This window comes from Aulonocara stuartgranti, assembly GCF_965226115.1.
Source record: "Aulonocara stuartgranti genome assembly, chromosome: 3".
In the NCBI taxonomy this organism is placed as follows: domain Eukaryota; kingdom Metazoa; phylum Chordata; class Actinopteri; order Cichliformes; family Cichlidae; genus Aulonocara; species Aulonocara stuartgranti.
Window position 1 is genome coordinate 36675942 of NC_138941.1, and position 18544 is coordinate 36694485.

General features: G+C 40.4%; 2 protein-coding genes across 2 annotated transcripts; both read left to right on the top strand.

Moving 5' to 3' along the window:
• The first annotated feature begins 112 nt into the window (after positions 1-112).
• On the top strand, positions 113-3311 carry elp5 (elongator acetyltransferase complex subunit 5). The gene is made up of 8 exons (XM_082528881.1): positions 113-399; positions 484-544; positions 642-719; positions 1449-1660; positions 2052-2227; positions 2311-2406; positions 2499-2599; positions 2711-3311. Exons 1-8 carry the CDS (start codon positions 345-347, stop codon positions 2817-2819), a joined length of 888 nt encoding a protein of 295 aa, XP_082385007.1. The 5' UTR covers positions 113-344; the 3' UTR covers positions 2820-3311.
• A 531-nt stretch (positions 3312-3842) lies between these two features.
• Positions 3843-16478, top strand: LOC309703956 (CTD nuclear envelope phosphatase 1A). Its single transcript, XM_082528893.1, has 8 exons — positions 3843-5050; positions 8091-8157; positions 11977-12095; positions 12195-12266; positions 12509-12625; positions 12749-12860; positions 13615-13699; positions 15083-16478. Exons 1-8 carry the CDS (start codon positions 4946-4948, stop codon positions 15141-15143), a joined length of 738 nt encoding a protein of 245 aa, XP_082385019.1. The 5' UTR covers positions 3843-4945; the 3' UTR covers positions 15144-16478.
• Positions 16479-18544: the final 2066 nt, after the last annotated feature.

The following is an 18544-nucleotide window of genomic DNA, read 5'->3' on the forward strand; positions in this document are numbered from 1 at the left end:
TTTAGTTTTCAGCCTTTCACCAAACGCGTTTACGGGCGTAAACGTTTAATAAACTACATTTTCCTTCATGAAGACGATTGAAGTCACAGGGAACTATGGGATACGAAGTTTTTTTTATTTACTCTAACCACCCCAAACATAGTAGCTAGCGAAATCTGCTGTACTTTCACTGGACAGGGAAAGCTTTATTTTCCTGCGAAACATTACTTGTAGCGACTTTAGGTACTTATAATTGTTAGCTTTAAGCTATGTCGTTCTCGTGAAGGCAAATTACTCATGTTTTCTTAAGTATTCATGTTTTAAATGGCGGTGAAGCAGAGGCAAGCTTACTAGCTGATGCTACCATGTTGTCTGAACTATTGCAAGGCACTGATACTGGGGCGGTTCTTATAATACAAGGTAAATATGTGAACGTTGTCGACCATAAGTATACATTGTTATCAATAATGATGACATTAATTGATGTAATTTATACTTTCATAGATTCTTGTAATTATTCTGGGCAGCACCTACTTAAGAGCTTCATCAGTGCCGCATTGAACAAGTATGTAACCGTGTTTCCTTGTATACCTATTGTTGCCTAAAATATGTCTAAGTTGTGTATTGGCTTAAACAGTAACTGGCCTGTGCTATGATTTTAGAGAAGAACCTGTCCACGTGCTTGGTTTTGATGTCAGTGAGGAAGAACTGAAAGATGGATTAACAGCATCTACTCAGAGGTATTGAACTTTAATGCTGAAACAGTTATTTGATCAACAACAAATGATGTGATTTTGCTTAAAAGTTTACTTCATCTACCAAGCGAAATGCATAACAGTACCTGCTTTCAATTTTTTCCAGTGTGAACCATTGTTACTCCATTAAAGGAGTGTGTAATGTGTTTTTTCTAATGGCCATATACCATATATAGACTAACCAAAGACCCACACATTGGACAGCTAAATGGAAACATGATACACAAGGAAATACTTGATGTATTTGGTGCACATGGCAGATTCTATTACAGCAGACTATTTTCTTCCTCAGAAGGCCTCGGTCCCTGCCTTCTCAGGGCAAAAACTGAGTTTTCAAAATTCTTTAAAGTTGATGTTTTAAAATTTCAGTCAATTTTAATTTTTCAACACAGCCTGAACTTTCTCATGCAGCTTTCTTGCAATTTCTTTAAGTATTTAGGAAGGACATTCAAAGGTCTTCTTTAGATTTTGTTGTGTTTGCTGTTGAGATGGTCCCACACTGCTTCAGTAATGTGGAAGTCCAAATGTGGATTCATAACTCTATCAGACCTGTTTTCACTGATTTTCAGCCAAGTTCTTGTGTAATCTGGCATACCTCAGCCCTTTCTCACTGTTTCCTTAACAATAGCTTCTTGACAGCCTTCCTTCCGCTGACACCATTTCTGGATCTTTAACATGGAATCAAACGTTCATCTTGTGCTTCTTTTACTTCAGGTTGCACTTTCACAGTGCTTATACGGACCCCCTTGGGTGGACTAATCGGTCGGCTTTTACAGTTCACCAGTTTTGTGTGGAGGAACTCACTCATCTGCTCAAACAAACATCACACCCCAAACCAGTGACTTTAGTAATCGACTCGCTGTCATGGATATTGAGACACATGAGTCCACCTGCTGTCTGCAAGACTCTTCAGCAGCTTAAGAAAGGTGATAATGTATCTTCTGTGTCTCTGTGTGTGTGATTTAAGGCCCATGTATTCAGTAATTTTACAGAATGGGAGGAGGTCTGACTCCCAGCATCTGAGCATGCTTTTAATGCTTTGACCTTTTACCCATCTTTCCCTGAGCCTAATTGACCACAAATCGGATCGCATCAGCATTTCTGTTGTGCGATCTGCAGCGATACAAAACAAAACGTAACGCAGAAAAGATGCTCGTCTTGGCTTCACCCCCAAAAATCTATTAAGTGGTTATCTTTCTTTAAAAAGCATATTATGGATAAAAGGCTCTCTGTGTTCACAGTCCTTCACGGGTGGCTTATTTTTAGTAGGCTGTGCAGCACTTCCCCTGTTTAACGATTACGTTCTGTTTTCATTAGGGGGAGCCGTGAGAGCTGTTATTGGTCTGCTCCACGCAGATATGCACCAGAGGGGTACTGTGGGAAGCGTCTGCCACTTAGCTACTTCAGTTATCACAGTGGCACCTGGAACGAAGGGAGATGAAGCGGTGGCAAAAATAACAAAGCGATCAAAGTTGGGGAAAGTTACGCAAGATGTAAGAAGAGCTTGAACTTTAATTACTATTTTAAATTCCTACAACTTTTATGAAATATTTATTGTTCTGATTTTTGTCATTAGGAGGAGATATTCAGCATCAAAGGGGATTTCTCAGTTACTGTAGTGAGTAAAACCAGCCATGCTGGACGCAGACAGACTGAACCAGAGGAACAGCAGGTACAGCGTAACATGTGTACAACAGCTTCACACATTATATGGATAAATAAGCAAACCTGTTATGACGTAAGTGTCCTTTTTGTGTCTTGTAGATGGACCCAACAGCTAACTTGACCTTCAACATTCGCCTGTCTGACACAGAGCGCGAGGCCAAGGAGAAACTTGCTCTTCCCTTTGTCTTCAGCAAAGAGAAGTCAGACTTTTTTTCAGTGACCACATCTAATATATGTTGATTTTCTTTCTTTCTTTTTAAAACTTTTTTTAACAAACAACCTAAAGATACAGTTCTCTTTTAATCTTGCAGGAAAACCGCTCTGCTGCAATCGGGCCCAGGTTCCGGTCGAATTCTGTATGAACCCGATGCCAACGATGACTACGACCAGGAGGACCCTGATGATGATCTTGATGTTTAGATTTAAGGCAGGAAAATCTGCTGAAGATCCACGTTTCATCTGCTTTTTTTGCCATTGAAGGACTGAAAAGCTTTCAATGCTTTAAACTTATTTCATGTGTGTTATCTGTTGGATATGTACGAGACGTTATCATTTCACTTTTTCTAAAAATATAAACTTAATGTTGTTGTTTGTGGATAAATTATTTATTTTTTTCTGGTTGGTTATTTACAAAATAATTGATTTTTGATTTTGTGACTTTTGCACTGAAATGACTGTTTTTTTTTCTGCACTATGATTTATTGCAGTGACTGGGACAAAAATAAATGACAGTTCACAAGTGCTTAAAGACCAAAAAAACAAACAAACAGCTTTCTCTTACACAAAACAGTATTTATTACTTGTGTGCATCTTAAAAATCCTGGATATCTGTTCATCTGCCACATCCTATAGTAGGAATTAAATCAAATGCTGCTCACAACCAGAAAATGTCCCAGATATATATTGTCTCATTGGCAAAAATGATCTCAAACCAGTTGCTCTTTTGGGTACAATACTTAAATACTTTTTTAAATTTATGAGCTTTTGAGGTTGAGTTATAATCAATATATGTTTAAAATATGATTTGTGAAAGGGAAGGTTTACAAGGTGGTACTCAGACCTGCCACAGTGTATGGTTTGGAGACAGTGGCACTGACAAAAAGACAGGTGGTGGCAGAGCTGAAGATATTAAGATTCTTATTAGGAGTGGCCACAATGGACAGGACTAGAAATTAGTACATCAGAGGAACAGCTCAGGCTGAGCAGTTTGGAAACGAAGGCTGATATGGTTTGGACATGTACAGAGGAAGGATAGTTGATACATTGGATAAAGGATTTTGAAGTTGGAGCTGCCTGGCAGGAGGGAAAGAGGAAGGCCACAGAGGAAGTTCATGGATGTCACAAAGGAGGATGTGCAGAGGGCTGCTGCAACAGAGGAGAAGCTAGGGAGGGGGTGAGTTGATCCACTGTGGTGGAGCAGTCCAAAGAAGTTGAAAATGTATACTGATTTATAGATTATGTCAGCAGGTAGGTCTGATGGCACTAAATAATTAGTTTTGAGCGACAGTTCGACATGAACACCGATGCCAATTGCAGTGTCAGATTTAATAGTCTGATAGTTTACAGAAATTTGATTCAAGCAACTTTTTAGCATTGAATTACAATTACCAAGTCCGTGATTTACTGACAGCTGTCAAATACAGTCACACATTCATTTCAGTTTGGTTTGATATTGTCGTTATACAAGATACACAATGCTCCAATAAATCATTACATTTCCTCTTAAAAATATACAGGCCCGTCCATTACCACCAAGTCACACGGCTTTCTCAGCAAGAGTTATGTTTACGTAAAACTCCCCATAAGTATTTATGTAAGAGTACAGCTGAAGAGCTAAAGAGCAAACTAAAAGGTGTTAATTTGAAGGTTTTAGCTGACATGCTCGTCCTCGTAGGTTTGTTTTCTTTCCACGTGGACGTGCTGCGCGCAACCAAGCTGGTCGCGGAAGTGACGGCAAGGCGGCGATGGCGGCTCGCAGTTTCATTCCGGATTTCCACTGGACTACAAACTGATTTTAACCGGCCCGGTTAGTCTTTGGGGAACTTTTGCAACACTGTCTCCATTCGGAAGCCGCACAGACTCAAGTCGCGTTGAAGTGGTGCCTGTCAAGAGAGGACCCCACAGCTTTTTTGTGGTCTATTTTTCTCCAAGGTTCAAGGTGGTCACCCTGTCGAGCTAGCGGTAGCTCGGTGGCTACGAGCTAACGGTAGTTGGTATACATACAGCTAGCTCCTGAGCTAGCTTGTCAACGAGCTGCGTGCTAAGGTCCACACAGCAGCAGTCGTCGTTCTCCGGCTTTTTCTTCGACCACCTCATCGTTTGCTTGTCACCGTTACAATGCGAAGTTACCCTGTTTGATGCTAATTGTGCCGCAATTGTGCAGAGCGAGGTACTCACACGTTTGCTTGGCCTCTCCAATAATTAAGAGTTGCTAGTTTGGCGGCTGTGGCTAAACACCAGAATTTTGACTCTGTGGTAAGCAAGTCCTTTCAGTAATTACCCCTTCCCAGCAACTTGGGTGAAAACCGCGTTGCCTAGTTATTAACATGCTGAAGACCCGGCAGTGTTTACTTGGCATCCGCACTTTTCTCGGCGTTACGTCCAGAATATGGGGCTTCATCATGTACATCCTCAGGAAGCACCTACGAACGGTGAGAGGGGCTTTGAATAATGTGTGACACTTTTCCGTGCAAGTCTTTACTCTGCCATGACCCCAGTGTGCCTGAATGTTTTAGTTTTAAATGAAACCCACCTGATGAAAAGCTTGGTTGGTTTTCAGAGAGCCAAATTACTGGCGCTCTCCACCTGAGATGTCATAATATTATGACAGTTTTTTACATGTCAGAAGCCTCAGCCTCCCAGTTAGTTATCAAAAAGTATTGCTTAATTATTTATAACAACTATTTTTTCCACAATTAAGTTTTCTTTTAGTTAAAACAGTAAATTGAACCTTTATTGTAAAGCATCAGACAGATTCAGAGTCAGTGAGTCAAGTGCGCCAAAATATCCTCATGATTGCTTTAATTAATTATTTAGAAGTTCCACTAATTATCTCATTTTAAATTGGTACTTGTCAAATCTCTTTAGGTTATGGTCACAAGTCTTTAAATGGTCTAAAACCTAAAAGGCTAGTTAAATTTTTAAAAAGAAATGTCAAAATGTTTCTAAATCTAAAACCTTTCGATAATTAGCCCCCCCCCCTCCCCCCCACATGTATTGCATGATAAGTTATCAAAACTGTTGCAGATTCATTTATGAATGATTGGTCAAACCTCAAAACTGTGTCGTTTTTTTGTTTGTCTTTTTTAATTGCAGGACTGCTTTATCTGGCTGCAGTGCTCAGTGAAAACTGCTACAGCCAAACCCTAAATTTAAAGTGCATTAAGCGTGCAGGTCACCTTCAATCGCTCAGAAATGCCTCCACAATAAACATGGCATTTAAGGTGACATAAGCCACCGGTTTGTAACTTAGACATATGCGCAGGTGTCGTGGTGTCGTTAATAGATGTGCATATGTGGTGTAACATGAGTGGACTTCGGCTCAAGCGCCATATCAAACCAACAAAGCTTGGAGGACTGCCTCGTGTGTTGTAATCATCTTGCTGTTTAGAGGTTTGTCTGTAGTTGATTGTGTGGCAGTAACACCTCAGGCCCTGAGTGTGAATAGTTCAGTCCATGTTGTGGCTGAAGTGAGAGGGATTAAGTCAGCACAGAGAGTGCACTGTTCTCCCTCTCTCTGCCTCTGTTTCTCTCGTTCTCTCTCGCAGTTTAGCTCTCTTGTGCATGGTCTGTGATGCACTGGAAATTTGTCATGATGATCCAAGTGCAGGGCATCTATTATGCTGATATGGCGGGGTTAGGGTTGGGGCTGTTTAGAGGGAAGTGTGTGTGTATATATGTTCTCACAACTGGGATAACCAGTTTTCTACACTTAATAATAACCTCTTGTTTATCCACAATACGTAGATCTAAATGAAGATAAGATTAATTGGATTATGTATTTTAGGAACCGGTCATAATCCCAGGCACGCTATCCCATGTCAACAAATGACGAGGTGGTTGGTTATTAATCTTACCCACATCAGTGTTACATAATCGTTGTGTTTATCATTCTGCATGCAACAATTGGCTAAGCAAAAAATAACTACCAGCTTACATAGCTGATATTTGTACTTCACTGATTAGCTGATTAAGAATAAATCTGCAGTGGTTTTCATAACTAATTAATGAATAATATACTTTTTTTAAAGCAGCGTTGCTCCAAATCATCCGCTGTATCTTCTTTCTGCAGATCTAATGGTTAAATTAATGTCTTTATTAATCCAAAACAAGCAGCCTGAATATGTTGTCTTCAGCTCTGAAACGAACACGAACCAATTAATTAAATTGTTTTACAAATTAATTAAGGGGAAAAAATGTTAGTTGCTGCCATCGTCCATTTCTAGTCATTAATTATGTCCTGAGTGTTCTGGTTAAAGGAACAGAGGCCCGCTGCTACATGAGGGTTTTTCCTGCGTTTGAAAGATTTGGGCACCCACCACGAGGTTTTGATTCATCCCTAAGGGGAAACATCAGGACTGTGAAGTAATCTTTGTTGAATAAGAGTTTAATTTAGTAACTAAAATAATTTTGTTTGTCTAATGGTTAGAAATAATGAGACAATAGGCAGGCATCTGTCATTTAAGATATATCTATGCAGGGCACTTTTGTCTGGGTGTACAGTCACACCCCCCCATAGACCAGTTTTAAACCAGGAAAAAGCCCTGCACATGTTGATGTAAAATTTAATCTTTTTTTTTTTTTTTTTTTTTAGATGATGGGCAGGAAAAACAAATAAAAATAGTCCACATTTTATTGTTTATTGTTGCCTTAGTTTGGAGGCACAGGACGTGTGCGTGCCAGGTTTTCAGATGGATGTTTTTAAAGATACAGAGAGCTGAGTCGGGGGTGAGATTTCCCCCGTGGTACCCAGCAGCTGCTTCCAACAGTAGGCTTCTCCCAGGCTTGCCCTGCCAGGCAAGCGCGCGGGGGGGGGGGGGGGGGGCATAGAGGGAGGTCCTGTCTAAGGCAGGTACCAAGCAGCTCAGTCAAAGTCACCCTGTGAGTCTCCCTTTCTGTGTGTGCCCCATGCAACGCTGACACCCACCGACAGCTGGGGGGGATAAAAATAGCCCTGTGAAGAAAAGTGCAGAGCCCCTGGGCAAGAGCGGCACTGGGAAGGATCCTCGCTGTAGTCATTTGGATCACAGCAGAGGAAGCGCTATGGGTTGGACGCAAGCCACTTCGTTATTTCAGTGTGGTGCCCTCCTCTGTCCCCTTACTTTATCTGGTTTCCTAAGAATGCTTTATCTTAAGCAGCTGAAAAATAAAAATTTCAGATCCTGGTAAAATCTCTTATCACCCCAAAGCACAATTAGTTTTCCGTTTTTACTGTTATACCCTGAAAGATTCCTAAAAGATGAAACATTTCCTCTTCTGTAAAATCACATGAAAAGTTCTTTGAGGTCAGAGCGATTGTAAATAGGGGTTTGAGGCTTCTGTGTACTTGGTATGTATGGTATTGTCAAATATATCACAGTTTAAGCTCTGGTCGTGGTATATTTAAGTCATCGTTTAAGTGTTTAGTGCATGCTACAGTATGTGCTCTTTCTATTGAGAATTCGCTTTTTGATTCCCTGTGTTCATTTGCAGATAATCCAGTATCAGACGGTGCGATACGACACTTTGCCCCTGTCCCCCATCTCCAGAAACAGGCTCAGTGAGTACACTGTTGTTTTCATGGTATTTCTCTGTATAAAAGCTTATCTTGCTAAGTCTTAAAGATGCTTTCGCTAAGGCACATCGGTGTGTTGGCCACAAAATGAAGGAACCATAAAAGCATCTTTGTAATGTGGACAGAAGAAGGTGATAAACAAGTTTGTCAAGTAAGAAGTGATTGTGCTGACTGGGACTTTTTCTGGAACAGATGCACAGTTTGGAAACTATCCCCCTCATGTTCACCTTTAAGTAAAGACTAAATGGCCACTATGTCAAACTGACTGGCTTCTCCCCATAAGGAAAATCACACTAGCTTTTAGATACTTTTTTTTTCCCATGACCTTCTTTTATAGATACAAATATTAAGTTGCATTAAATGGGTTCATGCACAGCTGTATTCTTTTTGTCAATTGTTTTCATAAACCTGTTTTGCTGCATAGGTCTGTTGTTTTGCGCTGTTTAACCAACTAACAGCTTAACAACAGAGTGTGGTTTTGCACAAAAGGTATTTGGCTGTATATTGGCACTGCAGCATTTCAATTAGATGACTTTATTTGGTTTTTAAAGTAAAAAAAAGAACAATTGTAAACATAAAACAAATGTTGTTTTTTTTGCAGAGCTGTAAATGTCGACTGAATATTTTCCAGTGAAGCGAACTGATACAGTCATGAGTGAGATAACTGGTGTTAACAGCAATGTCAACACTGCATAATGTAAATAGTCTTTGACATTATAAACGGCATTGCACGCAGAGTCTTTAGTGATGAAGGATTAGTATATAGACCATAGATATCCTCAAGATGTGTGACAGCAGTGCTAAAGTTGTGAATGCCTAATGTGTAGATGCACACTAGCTGTATATACCAACACCAACCGACAAACTTAACAATTATAACAGTATCAACGTGTGAGCATCCACATAATGCAATGTTATCTTTGATTAAAACAAAACAAAACAAAAAGACAGACTTTCTGCTTTGAATTAAAGGATAGGATATGTAAATGTTACAGGCTGGGCCACACCACTTGCTCAGGCACTGACTGGTTTGGTTTGTGTGCTCTGAATGAACTTCCCTTCTGTCAGCTGAGAGCTCATTCAACAGCACACTCTTGACTTAGAGGAAGGATTGTATTTCAGTCTACTTTACTTGCCTCTCACTCATTCCGCTGACGTCACCAGCACATCCAGGTCCAGTCTCTAGTGAATAAGTGTACATTAACTTAGCTGCAGATGGTGGGTATTTCTGCTAGAAGTAAAGCGGCAGTGTGGTTGCCAAATCTGTGCATTCGAATAAGGTCAGCTTCAAAGGTTAAAACGGTTACCCAGTCCTCGAAGCGCTTAACTGGAATCAGCTGGAGTGTCTTTGGGGGAATAAATGAGTCTACTGAAAAAGTAACTGGAATTGGCTGGAAACACATTAGGAAACTCATCAAGTCAGGGATTGCAAAGAGATGAGGGGAAAAAATGAAGGCACCTGGGTGTCAGGGCTTTAATTTCCACTATTAATTATAAAAGAGGATGTGTTATAATATTGTTATAAGATACTTTTCATAAACAAGTCTTTAGGCTACGTTCACACTGCAGGCGAAAGCGCATCAAATCCGATTTTTTTTTGACCCTATGCGACCCATATCCGATCATGCTATGACAGTGTGAACGGCGCAAATCCGATATTTTCAAATCCGATCTGGGTCACTTTCGTATGTGGTCCTGAATCCGATACATATCCGATGTTTTAGAAAGCGACTGCTGTGTGAACGGTCAAGTCGCATTAAATCCGCCTTTTACGTCACCGACACAAGACTGAAGCCAATTATCAGCGCCGGAGAAGCGCCCGAGAAGACATCGCGAACGCTTCCTGGCCATCCCGTGTAGATGTCAGTGAAACTGTTGGGAAGACAACGTAAACATTTTATTTGTACTGTATAATCTGCAGATTCTGACAGAAATCTGCAGCTATCCTTTGAAGCAGCGCTCCTCTCTTAAACGGCAATAAGGATCATTATTAGGTTATTTACATTATTATGTAAATAACAAAATAACTTAAAGCAAAAATTGGGAAACTTGAAGTCCAAAGTCTTTATAACAAAGACCGAAGTCTTTATATTAAGGGCCATCAGTCAAACAATACTGTTGCTCTGGGTCTAAACAGAGCGCGTTGTGTGTGACATCTTCTTTTGCGCATGCGGGCCGCTTTGAGCGTTCACACTAGAGCGCGTTTGCTGTCGCATTTTATTTGTAGTGTGAACGAGCAGACAAAAAAATCGGATTTGATCAAAAAATCGGAATTGAGCATTAAGACCTGCAGTGTGAACGTAGCCTTACTCAGCCCATCATTTCTTGTTGACTTTGAATTAAAGTGGAGTACATTATATCCTCACCAGGCATAGAGGAAACTCACATAATGGGTTTCCTTTTGTTTATTTGCATACCATTTAAGTGCATCAATCAGAGTCAGTAAATAATAATAAAAAGATCTTTACACATGGTGGTACACTCTGTTCTAAAAATTAAAACTGAAAAAAGACTGAGGAAGTTAACAACACCAAAACTGATGATGACTTTGTAAAGGTTTGTCCTTTTGCTGTGCTGTCTAAATACTCTGGAAAAAATAAAATGGCTTGCCTTTTTTGGGTCAAGACTTAAAATAAGCAGTTCCTTGTTTACAATAGGGCTGCCACAAATGATTATTTTGATAGTCGACTAGTCACCGATTATTTTTGCGATTAGTCGACTAATCAGATCATCATCCATTGGACGTAAAACACAGCTTATTGTACCAGCAGCATCTGCTCTTATATAACTATCATTAGCTTACAGCTTTAAGTGTTTAAGGTATGTGCTAACTAAAAATAAAAACAAGATGATAGTTTATTGAAGTTTAATGAAATTTGCAGATTGTTTCGGTGAAGTTTAATAAACTCCTTGCTATCTAAAATATAACAGGACACCGGAGTATATTCTGGAGCATCTCACACTTCTGATGATCAGCTGTCTGCTTGACGTTTATTCAGCTGTGTAAAAACTATAACTTTAATCTCAGCCAAACCGATTTACTCAGGAACAAATAAAATACTAAAAAAACCAAACAATAACATTTTTAAGTTATCTAAGTGACTTATATATGTTTAACCTGAGTAGCGAAAGACGGCGGTGGGTTTGAAAACAATTAGCTGGGCGTCCGGTGTTCTCACGGGCTCCAGTGAGCCTTGCCCCTGGCTAGCTATCGAGCTAGTGGGTAACAGACGTCTCCGAAAACGTCGGAGCGCTTTTGAAAATATGTGGTGTCTTGATAAACTGAGCAGATATTTGAGGTTTACACAGCTACATTCTCGCCTGCAAATATGTTAAACATTTATTTTGTGACCCAGAAAGTATAATAAGTGTAATATTAAAACTAACTAGCTGCCGCCATTGTTGGAAACTGAGCTATGAATTCTGGGACACAGCTTCTTCTTCTTCGGGGTTTAACGGCAGCTGGCATCCTTGTACATGCAGTGCTGCCATCTTCTGTTTCAGTCCGTTATTACACTCTTAAATCCTACTACTTATTCCTGCGTCTTTTGGGATCTTACAAAGCTTCAAACGACGCGTCGACTATTAAATCAGTCGTCGACGATTTTGGTAGTCGACGTAATCGTGACTAGTCGACTAATCGTGGCAGCCCTATTTGACATGTTGGAAGTAAAAGAGAAACCTGCTTGTTGACACCGACATGTTGTACTGAAGTGCATGATTTTTCACATAGCCTAATTTCTCTTAATAATTTTGTTTGTGTAGATGTGCTAAATGAAGCTTGATGTTATTAAATGAATGCAGATGCAGTAAAGAGGAAGATTCTGGTTCTGGACCTAGATGAGACCCTGATCCACTCTCATCATGACGGCGTCCTGAGGCCCACAGTGAGACCTGGCACACCGCCGGACTTCATCCTCAAAGTACGGGCGGCCAACCATATATGAGCATGAGTTACTCCCAGTTTAAATACCATTTCTGCCTAAATGAGCTGGTTCCACCCGTTTCCCCTTTCCTTACAGGTCGTCATTGATAAGCACCCAGTCAGGTTCTTCGTACATAAAAGGCCACATGTTGACTTCTTTTTAGAAGTGGTGAGTGTTATTCAAACAACCGTGTGTGAGTGTGTATGTGTGTGTGTGGCTACGGTAACAAGCAGTAAATCACAAACATCGTCACTCATTTAAATCCTGCCTGTCATCCTTGTCATTAATCTCCATTGTACTGCACTCTCACACTCATAAAAGTGTATTTATTTTTTGTATTGACCCTTTGTGACTTGCTGAACACTGATGGTAATTTGTGAACATAGACTGTTATGTTCTTGTGTATATAGGTGAGCCAGTGGTATGAGCTAGTGGTTTTCACAGCCAGTATGGAGATCTACGGCTCGGCAGTGGCAGACAAACTGGATAACAACAGGAACATTCTGAAACGAAGATACTACAGACAGGTACTGCTCTACGCTGTCTTCTGACAGCCTGTGTTAAACCTAATATTGATCGAGTTTCTGCTTTCACTCTGACTTTTGTTGGTGTAGATGATTATATTTAATTCTTTTTCTTTCTTTTCCCAGCACTGTACATTGGATCTAGGTAGTTATATTAAAGACTTGTCTGTAGTACACGATGACCTGTCTAGTATTGTTATCCTGGACAACTCGCCTGGTGCTTATCGAAGCCATCCAGGTAAGATTTCAAAGTGTAAATGGGCTTCAAAAACAAGATCTCAGAAACCACGAGTGACATCACATTAGTTACGTCTATATGAAGTTTAATTAGAAGTTGTTTAATGTATTTACAGTGCAATAAATACAATTTCTGCCTTTGTTTTGTATGTCTTAGACCTGTCAAGCTCAAAGAAAGAAATGGTTTAGAGTATAGATGCAAGTTTTTCTATTTGGATGCTTTGAAGCTACGTTATTTTGGTCACATAGAGCACCTTTGCATGTGAGCAGCAGAAGATTGTGGCTGTTGTGCTCACAGCTAGAGCTGTGGGCATGACACGACCATATTAGTTATAGTTCCTCTCACTGACTGTCAGAAGTGGAGCATTTGAGTAGTTTGAAGCTTTTGGTTCACACGTATTAATTATACATAAGGTCACTGGATTATTTGAATTTTCCCCTCACTGTAAGTACACACACATAAATGAGAAATGGTACGATACCTGCTAACGAGTTGAGTTATATATTGGGCTGCTTGTTTTCGGTCATGTTTAACAGATCAATTAAATCAAATCTTTGTCTTGGTAGAATTGAACTTTGTGACAAGGACATAAGCGAAGGTGTTTTCACTTCAGGGCCTGTGTTGTAAAATGCTGTTGCAGTACATTAAGTGCGAAGCTCCTTGAACACTCTGTGGCTTCTTCAGAAAAGCAGCACAAAATCACTACCATGTCCATTTTTCTGACACAACTGACTGGCTGTTTTCTGCCCTCCAGACAATGCAATACCCATCAAGTCCTGGTTCAGCGACCCTAGTGACACAGCACTTCTTAACTTGCTGCCTATGCTGGATGCACTAAGGTAAAATGCATAATAAAGCTTGCATGAAAGCAAAGGGATAACGCAGACACTGGCTTGCATGGCTTACTTTGTTGTAAGGTTATTTGCATACTTCCTCATTCTAAATGAGTTGTTTAAGACATGTAAAGCAAAAAGCTCACAAGCTGTCAGTGTGTTAACACCAGACTAAATCCTCATATGACCACAAGGACTCAAAGTATCATCTCTTTATTTTGGTGGCTTTACTTGCTTTCTCTTTATAAGTCGCCCGTCATGTTTCAGCAACAAAAAAAATGTTTCATGCATTTTGTCTGCAGTTCCTCTTAGAAGTAGTTCAGTTGCTTTAAAAGGCTGTTTTTTATTCAGTGTGAGACAAGAAATCTCATGTGAATTCATTCAGAAGAGTGACAAGCATCTGGATGAAGTTTCCTACGAAAAGCTAAGGCTAACATATAAAGCGCCTTGAGGCGACTGTTGTTGTGATTTGGCGCTATATAAATAAAATAGAATTGAATTAACGGCAAACCTGCACAGTGTGTAATGTATGAGGTAAACAAAGGAGATGCTGAGTGTTTATCATTGATTTTCGGATGTGTATGTCAGGCGTTATTTTTAACACCAGGTTGATTTATCCATTGTTGGATTAAGCTACTGTTAAAAGTAACTTGTTACATTACATAATTACTGATATGAAAAAGTAATCTACTGAGAAAAGGAAACACAGGTTTGCAGTTAGCTTGTATATGTTGGGTATATGACCATGGGGTGTGTAAGCTTCTGCATGTTTACCTCTCTAGTGCACTGGCATTACCTCTGCACAGCGTGTGATATTGGTAGCATCTTTTCCTCAAAACACACCAGCAGCAGGCTCATCAGTTTCCTTTTGGCTGGCATCATTGACTGAACCAAAAAGTCACTGGCTGTAGTTTCAGAGGTTTTGCTCCTGTTTTACCGCTGCACAAAGAATACTTCCACAGAATAAAAGCAATCACCTTTGCCGTCACGTTCCCTGACTTAGCATACACGCTGACAGAAGTATAGGACTGGATGTACTTTTAACTTTTTGGCAGCTTAATGCCAAAAAGTTAAAAGGAGACAGAAAAATTGAGAATTTGTGTGGCATCCTTCTCTCTGGTCACATCAAAGGAACAGCAGAATTTAAGATTTACACAGTAAATACGGTAACTGAAATGTAAATAAATAACTGAATTCTTGAAAAGGAGAGCTAATGTGTTGCATTGAAGCAATGGGAATACTCTGAATACTTGCCAGCGTGAACATGGCTGATCTTTTGATCTTACTCAAACAAATAAATGAGCTTTTTTGTCCTAAGTGTTAAACATGCATTGGTTTCCCTGCTACGATGGCAGCAAGTACACTGAAATGTCCTCCTGTTTGTCATAGGTTCACTGCTGATGTCCGCTCCGTCCTCAGTCGAAACCTCCACCAGCACCGGCTCTGGTGATTGGCTGAATTGAGAGGGATCGGGCTTGTTGACCAGCCTCTTCTCTCTGCTGGCTTCCACCCTGCCCTCCATTCCCACGTAGACGACCCACCAGCCCTCTCCGAGCCCCTCCTGAGGTGACCGCCTCACACAGGATGAACAGTATGGGATCAACAGAACCCACGAACTACTGGGGAGGGAGGGGGAGCCAGCTTTTTTTTTTTTTTTCTTTTTTTTTTTTCGTTGTTGTTTTTTTTCTCTTGGTTCTTTATTTGTACTTTTTTTTTTCTTCTCCAAAACAAAGAGGAGCCTCTCTGCCTTATCGCTCCTGATACTGACTGTGTGTGTATGGAGTCGGAGTACGCTTGCTGACTTCATTAGTCCTTTTTAAAAAAATTTGAAGATAAAGTTGGGAGATCGAGGAGGATCGGCGATGCAACAAAGACCTTTTTTTTTTTTTCCTCTCTCTCTTCTTCGTCATCACAACATACTGCACTTCAGCAAACTCATCAGTTTACTGTCTTAACCTCTTGGAGCAACTGAGTAGGGGAAAATAGAAAACTACCCCCCCCCCCCCTTTTTTTTTTTTTTTTTATTTATTTATTTTTTTTAAGATCACCATCATACCCCAAGCGGCGAGTCATCAATTCCCAGGGTACTTTCTATTTTTTTCTCCCCCAGCAAGATTGGATCAATTTAAATGATGTAACTGATGGACCCTTGCTTGCAACATACCACCCACAGGCATTTTTTTTTCTGGACAAATAGCCAAGAAGTCGAAGTTTCTTTTCTTTGTTTTTGTTTTTTTCTCTTTTTCTTTTTCCCTCAGCCATAACCAACAACTGTTTCTCCCAAACTTCTTCATGGGACTCTGATAAACACTTTAAAGTTGTGAGGAAAAAAAAGAAAAGAATGGCTTGTAATGATACACGGACTGCCGTTCCGCCTTTCCATATCTGATTGTTTCTCTGTTACCATGATATCTGCTAATATGACTTCTGAATACCACAACAATTTCTTCGCCTCATTTTTAAAAAACTATTTGATGCCATCCTGGTTTCATTTAATAAGAATTGCACTTAATCTCCTGTTTTTTTTGTTTTTTGTTTTTTTTTTTGCAGTTTGTTTGTTAGTTGATTCAAACTTGCAGCCTTCCCACCCCTTTGCATTTTTTTTATTTTATTATTATTATTTTATTTTTTTACCCATTCCCCTTTTTATTGTATCGGTTCAACTATTAGACGCTCCATCTTTAAATGCCTTCTGAACAATGTCAGTCTTGTCAAGGCTCACAGCGGCTTCTTATTGGCTCTGTCTCCAGGTCTGTGTTACTAATAAAACACTTGTCAGTATCGACCAGTTACAATTCAGCTTGTTTTCTTTTACTGCGAGTAACACCCTTCATGTTTGAGCCCTAACATTTTGCAGCTCTAACTTCACTGGAGTTCAGTTTCTGTGAGAGGAACACTTTGGTTAATCATCTGCTGCCACCATGTGGTGTAACGGGGAACTGCACTGATCTCAGACTAACTTTGTTTTGATAAAGGCTTTTTCAAACTGGAATAACCTTTGTCCCCAAAGCTCTAGACAATGGCTTTCTGTCCCATCTTTGTTGTTTATTTTATCTACAGCTTGAACTTGAGACAAAAAACAGAAGCTGTTCTTGTTCATGTAAGCTGTGCGTTTAAGCACTGCTGCAGGCCATAATCGCTTCTAAGTTTTTATGTGTACGTTTATTTGTTTTAATTGTGAAGAAAAGTGTAATTTTAAGACAAAGTATGCAAATTAGTTTTCTCGTTTCTATTTTTATACGCATCTCTACTTGATGATAAAACATCCTCACATGAAGTCCGTTTGGGAGAACTGCTGACCATCTCAATCATGTTGCATAATCTTAATCAGCAGGTAGTGTTTTGTACTGTTTTGTGACTGTTTTGCAAATGAATGACTGTCAGTGAAAAGTATCGACGTTTTTCTTACTGTTAGTGTATCAAGCATGCAGTGCAATAGTCCTCTACTATAAGCCCTGATTTGGTTGCACATCTGCTAGCCAGCCATAGCTGTGCGTGTGATGATGTGTGAATGTTTTTTTTGTCCCAAGCTGAAGACTTCAGAATGTGATTTCTAATCACGGTATAAGGCTGATACAGTATATGCTTTGGTTTGCTAACACCTGCCTCTCACTGATGATTTTAAAGGTTGAAACGCAGAAAGAGGTAAATATGATTTTGCCTTTTTGACCACAGCTTCCTTCCAGCCACCTTATTAAAGGGAACCTATTACGCTCTTAGACTCCTCAGTTTATCCCCTCAAACAAGTAGTTTAAGCTTCCTTCCACCTTCCCTCTAAGCCAAAAGTCTTCTGATTAGCTGCCCCTGCTAAACGGGGGCAAACAGGCAGGTGGGAGAAAGGCAATAGAAGTTATTTTGACCCTTTAAACAGATGGGTTACAGCAGTGGATTCCATTCCTGTCAGCTAAGGTCAGGAAACAGACTACAGTTTGCACAGGCTCACAAAAATAAATGTTGCCTGGTCTGATAAATTTCTGCTGCAGCATTCAGATGGTAGACCCAGAATTTGACCCTGCCATCCGCATGAAAACATGGTTCCATTCTTCCTTATATTCACAGTTGAGACTGCTAGTGGTGGTGTGATGCTGTGGAAAATATTATCTTGGTTCACTTTGGGCCCCTTAGTATCATGTGAGCATCATTTAAACACCACAGCCTACCTGATGATTGTTGCTGAGCATGTCCATCTCTTTTGAGTAGTGCACGTATCTTCTGATGGCTGCTTCCAGCAGGATAACACACCATGTCACAAATGATATCAAAGTGGTTTCTCGAAGATAAGTTTGCTTTAGTTTAATGACCTCCACAGTCACCGTGTCGCAGTCCAATAAGCACGCTTGGGATGTGGTGAAGTAGGAGACTCACATCATGGATGAGCAAATCTGCAGCAACTGTAATGCTGTGTGATCACGTCAACGTGGACCAAAATCTTTGAGGAATTTTTTCCAACAACTTGTTGAATCTGTGCCACAGAGAATTGAGACACCTAATAAAGTGACGAGTGATAGAAAATTAGGAAAACCGAAATAGATGCCCCTTTAAACCTGCCTTGCTTTCATCCACCTTGCAAATCGAGCGGATTTCTTTGCGAGCTCACTCCAAGAAGAGTCTATCATGTTATCATTGATCAATCTCACATCCCTGTTCTCTGTTCACCGTTTCGGTGGGGGGAGGGGAGGAGGAGTTGGCTGTCTGGTTGGGGTCTGGGATGCAGGGCCTCCCTGCTGCTGCAAGACCGGGGGTGTTGTGCTTGTCTCCACCCCAGAGCAAAGGGCAACATCTCCTGGGTCTTGGGGCAGATTGCCCCTCTGGGGGTGATAGTACCTGGACCTGGAGGGTGTGAGTGTGTGT